Source organism: Sycon ciliatum, chromosome 3 (genome assembly GCF_964019385.1).
Source record: "Sycon ciliatum chromosome 3, ocSycCili1.1, whole genome shotgun sequence".
In the NCBI taxonomy this organism is placed as follows: Eukaryota; Metazoa; Porifera; class Calcarea; order Leucosolenida; family Sycettidae; genus Sycon; species Sycon ciliatum.
This window is the reverse complement of record NC_088645.1, coordinates 26,905,586-26,917,985: the sequence shown is the minus strand read 5'-3', so window position 1 is coordinate 26,917,985 and position 12,400 is coordinate 26,905,586. Positions and strand designations below refer to the sequence as shown.

Genomic DNA, 12,400 nt, shown 5'->3' with positions numbered 1-12,400 from the left:
CACCTTGCTTGCTGAAGTTCCTTAAATAGAAAGTTACTAGTATCAAAGTTCAAGGGTAAAATTTTGAAAGTATTTTGATTATGAAGTCAAATGTACTCGTCAGGTATGCATGCCGATCACAGTTCACAGTACTCTTGCTCACAAGTATTTTGTGTTGAGTACAGATCTTGTAATTTGCATGATGGAAAGCGCTATCGACTGTGGAACACAGAAAAGTCAACACTTTGTGGATTCGCTGCCGTACTGAGACATTTGACATCACCTGTCGCGCATTTCCGCAAGACCAAGGATGAATTCCCGATGGATGAACTGAACACTGCTGTTTAGATCGTGTTGTTTCTGCTGAGGCTACTCAGCATTCTAATCTTTTCTTTCTTTTTACTGGCAAACACAGCCCTACTAATAATCAGGAGAAGAGGACAACTGAAATACCAATGAACAACAAGACACAGGTGATTAGGAGCGATGTGCGGACGTCGTCGGGAAGACTCATCCGACCGTTGGTCTAGGAATCATAGCCATGTCCAGGCATCCACAGGACTGCAGCTAGGGAGGAAGGGAGGGAGATCGAGTGGGAAAGGAGAGATAGAGCCACAAGAAAGAGAAAGATAAACAAAAGAAAAAACAAGAAAGGGATGATGGACGAGGGTAGTTGCTCATTGACGGGTGACAAAGCATCACAGGGAGTCCGTAGCCCAGAGCCAATTAATTTGACGCAAGTGGCGGTAGTTTTTCGTCTGGAAGGATTAGAGAAACTTCAGCCAGGGCGTACATGTAGGTTCAGGGCACATGTCTTGCGGCAGCCTGATCCATTCATTAGCCATACAATATGGGATCGAACGCTGAGGAAAGTTGGGGGCCCTATGGGAGGGAGGGGGGGGGGCACTGTTGGTAGCTGATGCATACGGAGCTGCGTGAGATGAGGCTAGCTTCCTGGTGAGGCAGCACGAGCGCAAAGAGGTCTGGATGGTCTTGCAGGCACATCAGTTCCCCTTCCATCACATCGATGACCCTTGGGATACCCTGCGGGGATAACTTAACACACCATGATGTCCTCCCAGCCATGCACTTACCTATCACTATAGTGATGGTCATCTCTATATGGCTTGTACCCAAGTACCCATGACATGCTTCTTTTCAAACGTGCATAATAATAATATGAACAGGCCGCACATTGCCCGCATGAATAATCATACGGGGGTCACGCATCTGTCAATGATCGTTAACCAGAGTTGCTTGTTGGTGGCGAGGTTGAGGCATTCCTGAATCGGCACATTCAGAGGTTCGAGGTCTTCTCTGATGTTGTCGACTCATTTTTTGTGGGGAACGTGTCCTGTATACAATAGCATGCTCTTCCTGTCTAAACGTTGTTATTTTTCTGTCCGGTCAACAATGGTTACTGTTCTTTTTCAAGCTTCCATCAAATTTCATTCATTTTTGTCCAATTTCAATATGTGAAAAATTGATTTTCAACATAACACGGACAAGTGCTACCGGTCTGGATGTACATGTACACTTGTTGTAATTGGACCACTAAAACATTGTCTGCTTCTATCTTTATGGACCATCGTAGCACTTTTTTTGGGTGAGGTTTTCACTTACTGTGAGTAATGACCTTGCATTTTACCTCTTCGTTCCCAGCACTATGTCCAGATCTCAATGACAGCGGTTTCAATTACAAACCTATTCCCAGTTTCAGCAGACGACCGGGTACCCCAGTACCCATCGCGTGCAGAACAGGTTTTTTGTCTAACAATAGTATGGAAATAACCCAGTCTATATGCCAGGGCAACGGAAGGTGGCAACCAAGTCCACCATTGTGTGAAAGTAAGTCTGTATCCAAGTGGTCCAAGGAATTCCTATGCTGAAGCATATTCCGTCCAGTTTCTGTTCACAGCTTACTGATATTTTCATTTTAATTTCCCTCTTTAGTCAGATTGAACAATATGGTGGTAGAGTATTATAAAAGACATCGCAGTGTTTATCTCATAAAGTATTAACACAATGAGCCCTTATAGGCTTCTGTGGAATTTGATATGAGGTTGACCAGCTTTTTCTTTCATGAAGTTGTAGCTACTACCAAGTGCACAATGGTGTTTCATCTTGCAAGTGTGTGGTTTATTTGTGCTATTTTATATAATGTTCATGAGAGGGGAGGGTCAGAGAGTAAGGCCAAGTACAAGGAAATTAGGAAATCAAATGGGTTTGTAAGTATAGCTGTCATCACGAGATGAATCAGTTTCATTGGAATACTTTTTGTGTTCTATATGCTGCATTCTAGGCTGCTCCATGGTTTGCAATGATGCCAGTGTTACCAGCTGTGCCAGGATCATTGTGTCTAACATACAAGGCATAAATTGCCCATGTAGCAGTACTGATGAAATCTGGACAAGGTCTGCTCAGGGCTGTTTGTGTAAGTAAAAATGTACCACTGTTTGGTGCTGTAAAGTCCATTCCTTTCTCCACATTGATGTATGCGTCCGTTTTGGTCAGCTTCTCATATGTCCATGGTGTATTGGTCAAATAATTACTCTATAAGCTATCGAACGAATATTGCCACTATCGAGTCAAGTATGGAGTACTCTATAAGTGAACCCAGTCGCTCATATATGGACATTGCCACCACGCCAACATGATGTAACATGACATACATGTTTACTGTACAGGGTAGGCAAATTTCCTAGTTTCGCCCGAAGTCAGTGACGTCTCTCGGACTCTTCTTCTCTCTCTCTCTCTCTCACTTGCATATACATAACTATTAACTTCCAGTAGCAGAAGCACAGCTCTGACTTCGTCGAAAGGAACTATCTTAGTGGACCTTTTCAATTTGTGCTACACAGAAAAGTCAGGACAGCTTACATTCTTGTCATATACGTGTATTTAATCGAGTATGGAGTCGCCATTTGAATTCGAGTACTCAGCGAGTGGGTACTCGAGTCCTCGGTGTACTCCTGTTAACACTGATTATGTGTGTGTACTTCCTTAGTTAGCCCTGTTGACAGGGTGTGCTTCTACTTTTATTGCTCTCTGTCCATTCCCTACTTCAGCCACCCATTGCGCCGCTCAAAACTTAAACTTCACTCTCAGCAATATTCCGAGATTGGAAGTGAATACGTCTGTGATTATAGCTTGCGCTGTTAACTACACTTCAACGGGAAATGGGAGTATCGTCACATGTCTGCAAAACGGGACGCTGTCTAACCTACCAGTTTGCACAGGTATGAAGTCTGTAGCACAGGTTTACGTTTTAGAATTTCTCCACTGGAGGGTCGATGTAGCCAGAGAATGGGTGAAGAATCATCGCTAGGAGAACCTACTGAATACCTGGTGGCAATGCACGGTATTACTGCCACCTATAATTTATGGGTCTACGCAGACTACACATCATGTTTAACTTAATGTCTAGAAGAGATAGCGAGAGTATCACGTGTTTGTCTCTTTGTCATCATTAGGCTCATGAAAGGGAATAGAGCAAAATATCTAAACCAGCAATTATTGTGTGGCTGCACCAAAGGTAGCAACCTGCGCTTCCTGCTGACTGGCTTGACACTTGAATGACTTACGACATCTATCCAGAGCTCATGAGGAGCCTGTCGTACCTTGCACTGGGCAAACTTGCAAGAACGCACTACTCCCTTCTCAATACAGATGGAATTCATCCCTCACCAGTTCGGCTTGTGTATGCGTTTGAACGTTCTGCTCCGAAAAGACTGGAGTGTTTTCAAAGCCAAACCATCGCTAGGGATGCCTTGAACATTTGCAAAAAAAGCCACGGTTGGAGATTTGTACGCAAATGTGCAGCATCGATGCTAGGCATATGCGGATTATGCCGGCAGAAAAAATTGGCAGAATTCGGTACTTTTCCTGGTAAATGTCATGCATGTTTGGTATGTGGATAAAGAAATGGAGCAGAATTCGAGGAATGCCCGCCATAAGGTTCGTATGGCTTGGCCAATTTCACTGCTTTTCGAGCAGAATCTGCCACCCTTTCGAGCGTTATCGGCACACCCCTAATCGATGCACAAAAGGGTGCTGACGTCAGCTGACGCTCTTGCTTCTTTTTAATCAATTTTTTTAACAGAAGTCTCAGTAAGAGTGCAAACATTATTAAACAATAACGTTTTTTTGAAGGGGCATTTGATCTCAGATTGATAATTGATATCTGGTTTCTTAAGTCATTATTTGCTTTCTATGGTCGAAGTATAGTTGTCTACTAGATTTAGAGTGGCGTGTTTGTATCTTCGTCTTTATGCCTATAACGCGTGTGGGTGGTGGCGCTGGTGTCTATGTGCGCATTCTGTTGGGTTCTATTTAGAAGTCATTCATACGAATCCAACGATTGTCACGGGCAAGTTCTATTTCGTTAACTACTTCACTCTGCACTTGAACTGAATGCGCCAAGCATTGCATTTAGTTTTTAAATCTCGGCATAATCACGTTTATGGCTGCAACGGTTCCCACTGTATTGGATTTTTATCATCAGAGCTTGTATGTCTCTTTATTAAAGCACAAAATATCGGGCACAAAACTGAAACTGCATAGATCCGCCTTTGACACGCCAATGCACCAGTCGACCTTAGCTAATTGTATAGCACTGAAAGGAACATGGGAGACTGCAAGCAGCAGTTGCCTAAGCAACTAATGGTATAGACATGACCATGACATCCATGACAACACTGTTCTGCAGGATGTGCTCGAGTGCAAATGTGCACGTGGCTTTTGGTTCCGAGTAGTTCGGAAACCATAGTATGCTTTTCTTGTCCAGATTCAATAGCGACATATCTAGGCGAAAGGGTGTCGGGAAACAAATTCCGGATTAAATACATTAATTTTGGGGAAAGATATAGAAAGTGCCAAACCCCTTGCAGTCTCAGTAGCTAACTGGATAGTTTCTCGTTACTTTGGTGCACTCTTAGTCATAACTGCTAACTTAGTGGTCCTTTCTTCTTTGTTAATTAATACTATTGCCTCAACCACATCCTAGTGTAGTGCCAAAACAACAAGAATTATTAGATAGGACGATTGCGCTAGCGCTCTCTATGTTGGTGTTGCAATCAACTTAAAACCGTTTCGTCCTTGACGACGTATTGCCCGATACTGCTGTCTGAGGCGGTCATCCAAGGGGTGCTATATAGAGGCGCGACGGGCTGAACTTCGTCGATGCAATATTTGTTTCAGCTGAGGGTCGACCTGGGGCTGGGGGCGGGGTTTGGAGTGAGCTCCGTTCTTCTGGTGACGAACGGTGCAAGATCATGTAGTACTGTCGTGACACATTGTTGCCAGTGGCTTGTGGCTACATTTAGAGTATAACCGCCGAATTCATCTGGGCGGTCAAGGATGTGTGTGAGAGCTGCAGATGTTCGACTTTGGTTCAGGTTAGCTAGGCTAGGTTGACGTCTTCGAGAGAATTGTTCGTGTGGCTGTTCACAGTTTGCTCAACTAACAGAGGCCAACAAAATGATGTTCGCACAGGCAATCGACGCTGTGAACAAATGTACTTTGAAGAGATATGGGAGAGGGAGACGAAGGATTCGTTGTCATTGCTGTGGGTGGTGGTAGGAGGGGGGGGGGAGGAGGAGGGTGGAAGGTATGATGTACATGTAGGGAAGTACAACTGAAAAATAGTTTTTACACACATGTAAAAGATTAAATTGGGTGGGGTTTGTGACTTATGAAGTGGCTGTATGCATGAATTTCCTCTGCTTGGTTCAATGGCGTGCGCATGTGGGCATGTATACGTTGTGTGCCATATATGGTCCTGCTCGTGTTTGTTTAGATCTCGCAACCAAGACGACGAATGTGACCAGGGGTAGGTGTAATTTGATTTCCCTGAAATATAATGCTTATTTTTTTATACGGGAATTGCAAGCTCTTATTAATTCGATATGGAGCATGTTTAACACTTCATGGCCAGTGGCCAGGCACAAGGGGTACATGGATGCAGCTAATGGGGCCGTTCTCGGCACTTGTGCCAGTGGTTGTGAGACTTATCCACTCACCCCCACCGTTAGGCGCTGCATCTGCCGCTAGGATTTACCGGGTGTTAGCGGCCGTCGTGAGTTCCCTTCGGGAACGGACACGATAATTTACTTTTTTTTTTAAACACTTCATGGGGCGATTGCTCCATTGCAAGACGAAGTGGTTTGGTGATATCGAGGTGTTACACGAAGTGGAACCTTTACGGTAGAAATGGCAAGTTGAAAATAACCTGACCGCGTTCTACTGAGTCAGCTAAAGTGTCGTTGTTCCATAGCAGATCCACACAGTCAATGGCTGTACACATGCCACCTCTAAGCTCCACCGTGTGTTTCTCCATGGAAACAGGGCAAAATCAAACTCCTTGACCCATCCAAACCGAAAGCACTCTTGCATTGAGACTTTCCTCCAAACAATGACGTACATATATGAAACTCGCAAGGACCATGTCTGGAAATGATCAAGTATGTATGCAAGTCTATTTCTTCACGGTTACAGAATCATCTCTTCAGGAATTGCCTTTGTACATTCAACTTACAATCCTTTTTATAGTAATCCCAATTCCTACGGTTTTGCAGCTCAATGTTATGAGCTTGGGTCCTCGATGTCTTCGAAAATCACACTACCACGGCAATGTTCGAAGGAACGTCTGAATATAAGTAGGTCTGGCTCGGAATCATGAAGATATCTGATAACTATGTCATTTGTGTCCGTTTTTTGAAAATATTTGTAGTCATCCCAACATTGTCAACTACTTCAACTATATCCTACACCACTACTGGCGGTACGTACAATATGAAATGCGTTCGAATGTTTCATATTATATGCTAGCTACATTCATAGAAAAGTGTTTCATATTTTGCCGCCAGCCTACTAATTAAAATTACCTTCGTCGAGCCAGAACAGGCAAAACAAGACAAAACTAACAAAAAGGTCTGAACAAGAAGATCTTCCCCTCAAACCAATGAAAACAAGAAAGCTTAACCCAATTTTCAGCATCTGCTGTAATTGCAGATTCAGCATACGGATAATGGGATTTGTTAAGTTTAAGGTTTAACTTAATAATGGGGAAACTATGGCAAGGTACTTCTGGCGATATGGCGATAAATAAATTGCAACGGAGAAAACAGGGTCCCTTCCCAACCGAGTCAATCAAAGTTGAAGACAAATATTTAGGAAGGCCAATAGCTTACGAATTCAAGAAAAAGGTACTTTCAAAGTGATATGGCCAGACGTGTGTTTGCTTTGATCGCAGAGACCACAACCCGACATCGCAACGGCTTTTCACAAATACATTAAACAATATGGAAAACTGGCCGGGACCGCGTTCTTGCTGCCGATGCCCCATTATACTCGCCTTCCATTTTTATCCATGCTTGCATTGGCTCACCATCGGAGTTCAAATATGTAGATCATAAGTTCTTACTTGAACTCGGAAGGTGCGCCAATTACATACCTCGTAAAATGTTGTCTATATCCGTTTTGAAACTCGGGTATTGAGCCAATAATAAAAGTAGAAAGGAAAAGGACATATGAATGTCGAATGTCTCAGTACTCTGTCAGTTTTGTGCCTAGTTGTTGCACTTTCTGACTGTATATAGTATCTAGTTAAAGTGGTGGAGAGTTACTCTTAACTCGTTCCCATATGTCCTTTTCCTTTCTATCTCCGTTTTACCATACTATTTCTTATGTGTGCACAAACTATTACACCAAGAATATAGTGACATTACGGGCACCATCACAGCACCACACGTACTTCACACCGTGTCCTGTAGTCTCTAGCCACGGTCCCTTCTCGCATATTCCCTTTGTTTGCGAGTATTTGGAAAAAGGAAGACTTTGCTCGCGAAAAAAGTACGAGTTGATCATAAAGCTGTTAATTGAGCATGGCTGAGAAAACCAGAAAATATGTGCAAGTCGATATCTCTGATTTCGCCCAAATTTTGCACCTAAGTTTTTGAGGGGTATACCAATTTCAAAGTTCCCTTCATACTGTTTTCCGCGGGCTTTGCACAGTCGACGTACACCCCTACTTGCAAAATTTGGGCGAAATTGCAGATATCGACTTGCACAATAGTTTTGGTCTTCCCGGACATGCTCTCTTTTACAGGCCCCCAAATCGTTAGTTGAAAGCGCATGTATCTGTAGATTTTATAATAGCAAAAAAGAGAACAAATTCTGCAGTCATCGCCACACTACAACGAAGTCATGAAAGTTTACCAGAATTAATTTTCTTGTCATATTCATCAGTGGAAAGTCGTGACTGAAGAGTAACCATGCTGAACAATGATTAAATATACCTTTAATGATGTGTTACGAGAACAAAATACAGTGCCAAAATAGAATGAGGGAAGGTGAGACAATAGAAGTGAAGTGAGAGCTAAGTGCAACGGCGGGTGAGAAACTAATAATAATAACGCTAAAACTGTGTAGTGAGACAAGCAATCATGCTGTGTACCTACGAAAACAATTTTAACGCAACTACATGTTTCTTCTGCTTACAAAGATCAGGCTTATGCAAACGAATACAAACAGCCTCAAGTACTTTCAACTGACCAGCATACCGTGCACGACAAAGAACAGAAAAACTAAAATCATCTCACACCTGCAGACACTTAGGGTGAGACAACAAGTGAAGAAAAACGGCACACCTCTTACGATCGCAATCACCATCTGATTCCTCGTCTCCAACAACCGCAACCTCGTCCTCCGTCTCATCTTCCAACTCGTCCTCAGTGTCGTCCTCCGTGTCATTCTCCTCATCAACACCGATCGGTCCCACGCTCGCTTCATGTTGTTTAACCTCTGTTCGTTGACTTCCCCTTTGATCTTGATGGTAAATTGTTACCATTGTTGTTGCTGTTGTTATGGTTGTTGTTATATCTTGTGTTCCCAGTGTCCTCGCCGGTGCTTGACCTCTAGTACTGTAATAATTCATTGAATAATTAGCCGTTGATCGTCTAGGTCTTTGAATGTTGATTGTGTTACTTTCTTTGTTGAATTCCGTTCCCTTTAGCCTTCTTTCTCGTTGTTCACATTCATTGCTTGCCTCATCCATATATGCACGTGCCACCGACACCACAGACTCAGCCCCAGCACTGCCGATGATAGATGTAGGTGGCGGTTCTGGGGGAGGCAACGGCAAAGACGGCGATGAGGGCATTACCTCATCACAGCGTCCACTTTGGTCTTGAGCTGAATGTTGCTGTGGTGTGTTATCTTGTGTTTTTATGGTGCATTCTGTTGTGGTGACAATATGCCCATTACCCGAATCCAAGGCTCTCGATACCCCGACGATCTATTGAAGGTACTCATGAGCGAAAGGCTGCATAAAAAGGAAAAACGTTTTGGCCCGGACAAATGTCCCACGTATCTTTCTCTCCCCTTGAAAGGCAACCTCTCATTATCCATGAGTCACGTGGTACGGAAAATTGTACAGCAAACTTACTACGCGGTACATTTTGTACCCGTTTTCACAACTGTACGTGCGCTCACGGTGAGGAAGGATGTCCTACCAACCCAACTTGCATCTAAATTGGTATACCAATTTGAGTGCCGACAATGCGGTAGTCGGTACGTTCGTAGGACTCTTCAACATCTGAACGCACGTATCAAGCAGCACGTAACACTGCATATGGTGACTGGCTCGGCACGGGCACTGCGACCGAAACGCGGCAGGCCACTGAAGAACCCTCCGCCACAGCCATCGTTAGCACAATTTCCGTCATCGACAATAGTGCCTCCATTACCCGTATCGAGAGCCTTGGAGTCGGGTAATGGGCATATTGTCACCACAACAGAATGTACCATAACAACACAAGATAACATACAACAACAACATTCAGCTCAAGACCAAAGTGGACGCTGTGATGAGGTAATGCCCTCATCGCCGTCTTTGCCGTTGCCTCCCCCAGAACCGCCACCTACATCTATCATCGGCAGAGCTGGGGCTGAGTCTGTGGTGTCGGTGGCACGTGGATATATGGATGAGGCAAGCACTGAACGTGAACAACGAGAAAGAAGGCTGAAGGGAACGGAATTCAACAAAGAAAGTAACACAATCAACATTCAAAGACCTAGACGATCAACGGCTAATTATTCAATGAATTATTACAGTACTAGAGGTCAAGCACCGGCGAGGACACTGGGAACACAAGATATAACAACAACCACAACAACAGCAACGACAATGGTAACAATTTACCATCAAGATCAAAGGGGAAGTCAACGAACAGAGGTTAAACAACATTAAGCGAGCGTGGGACCTATCGGTGTTGATGAGGAGAATGACACGGAGGACGACACTGAGGACGAGTTGGGAGATGAGAAAGAGGACGAGGTTGCGGTTGTTGGAGACGAGGAATCAGATGGTGATTGCGATCGTAAGAGGTGTGCCATTTTTCTTCACTTGTTGTCTCACCCTAAGTGTCTGCAGGTGTATGATGATTTTAGTTTTTCTGTTCTTTGTCGTGCACGGTATGCTGGTCAGTTGAAAGTACTTGAGGCTGTTTGTATTCGTTTGCATAAGCCTGATCTTTGTAAGCAGAAGAAACATGTAGTTGCGTTAAAATTGTTTTCGTAGGTGCACAGCATGATTGTTTGTCTAACTACACAGTTTTAGCGTTATAATTATTAGTTTCTCACCCGCCGTTGCACTTAGCTCTCACTTCACTTCTATTGTCTCACCTTCCCTCTTTCTATTTTGGCACTGTATTTTGATCTCGTAACACATCATTAAAGGTATATTTAATCATTGTTCAGCATGGTTACTCTTCAGTCACGACTTTCCACTGATGAATATGACAAGAAAATTAATTCTGGTAAACTTTCATGACTTCGTTGTAGTGTGGTGATGACTGCAGAATTTGTTCTCTTTATTGCTATTATATAATTGTTATCTCCACGTCGATTATTTGCATATCTGTAGATTATGAAGCATTCAATGAACTTTGTTTTCTCGCCTGCAGCAGACAGTCTATGCACACCTGGCACGGTGATCGGCGCTGGTATTGGCGGGATGGTGTTTGGGATATTAGCAACAACGTTGGTAGCCATGATAATCCATCGGAAGATGCAAAGCAAACCAGTGAAGACTGAAGTGCTGAGTCGGACACAAAATGCAGCATACGAAGACGCTGATATTGCTGAGAGTTCCCTCACTAAAAGTGATGCTTACGGTGTTGTAGAATCAGCCCCACAACCACAGTATGAACTCGTCTGCCCGCAGTAAAAATTCATGATAAAGCACATTTTATTCAACTCTGTAGTTTGCGCTGCTTTACCTCAATTCACTGCTTTTAAAAAGTGAAAGCTCTCTCGGAAAACATTCTTCCATTTCTAACCTGGTGCATTTTATTCGGACAGGAAATTTCAAAATTAGGCCTTTTGCATTTCCTCACACTGGCGCATTCTGTACCATTAAATATCATCTATCATATCCCCAGACGGATTGTGTTTCTTAGGTGAGTTTTTCCGGGAATGTGCCTTTCTTTAAGGCAAGAAAGGTTAACCTATCTTTCTATTTCAGCTTTTTTTTGGTGCAATTCAAATTCATTCTTCATACTAACATTACCCTTAACGGAACCTTCAGATCCTCCATAGCGAGCCTCATTGCAATTCTGCAACTATTTCTAATGTTTTTCTCTCTAAAAGATTCTCCGTTTATCTGCAAGCACACTCCTCGCTTTGTCCTTATCTCCTAAGTTTTCTTCCTAGAACACCTTCTTATATATTCCCGCATGAAACCGGTACATATTTCTATCCATATTTCCGATGTGTTTCCTCCCCCCAAGGCCATTGATTCGTCACGCTGCTAACACATTATGATTAGATAAAAATAGGGCTATGTGAGTATTTTTGTAAGGATTGTCGCCAGGGTTTTCACACAAAGTGATGCTCATGTTGGGATAAGTTAGTGGCTCCGTTTGCCTTCCTTCAAAATGTGCTGATAATAATTGCTGCTATCAGTACACAGTCCACCCTTTCCTTTAAAGGCCAGGGTTGATAACAGAACCAAGTTTACACATATTATTCCAGGGTGCGACCGAGCTCTCTGAAGAAAATGTTGAGTCACTTGCACCACCACACTGCGCTCTTTAGCCGACTAGACCCTCCTGCACACAACCATCACCATTGCGACTCGGAGGACACTTCCGTAGACGATATTGATAATTCCTTCAGACAGCTGCTTCGCTAACTCATAGCTCATCAGTGAAGGTAGATGTTGAGTGATTAGAAATATTGATCAAACTGCTATTACATAGGGTTTTCCACATACAAAACTGGCATAGCTGATGTGATAACGCGGGAAAAGGAAAGTGTGAAGCACTGTTGACGAGTATGGACATACTTTCAGGGTCAGAAATTCGGCGCGGAGAATCAATCACTATGACTATCAATGCAGAAATACCGAGCCAGACACAGT

At 43.4% G+C, this 12,400-nt stretch overlaps 1 protein-coding gene across 1 annotated transcript in view; it reads left to right on the top strand.

Moving 5' to 3' along the window:
* Positions 1 to 11,829, top strand: part of LOC135812615 (uncharacterized) — a 40,562-nt gene extending 28,733 nt beyond the window's left edge. The window contains exons 5-10 of the mRNA XM_065325920.1: positions 1,642 to 1,827; positions 2,282 to 2,413; positions 3,048 to 3,218; positions 5,777 to 5,809; positions 6,710 to 6,760; positions 10,944 to 11,829. Of these exons, the coding sequence (XP_065181992.1) occupies positions 1,642 to 1,827; positions 2,282 to 2,413; positions 3,048 to 3,218; positions 5,777 to 5,809; positions 6,710 to 6,760; positions 10,944 to 11,206 (836 nt within the window). The 3' untranslated portion in view covers positions 11,207 to 11,829. The remainder of the gene's footprint in view (positions 1 to 1,641; positions 1,828 to 2,281; positions 2,414 to 3,047; positions 3,219 to 5,776; positions 5,810 to 6,709; positions 6,761 to 10,943) is intronic.
* The last annotated feature ends 571 nt before the right edge of the window (positions 11,830 to 12,400 follow it).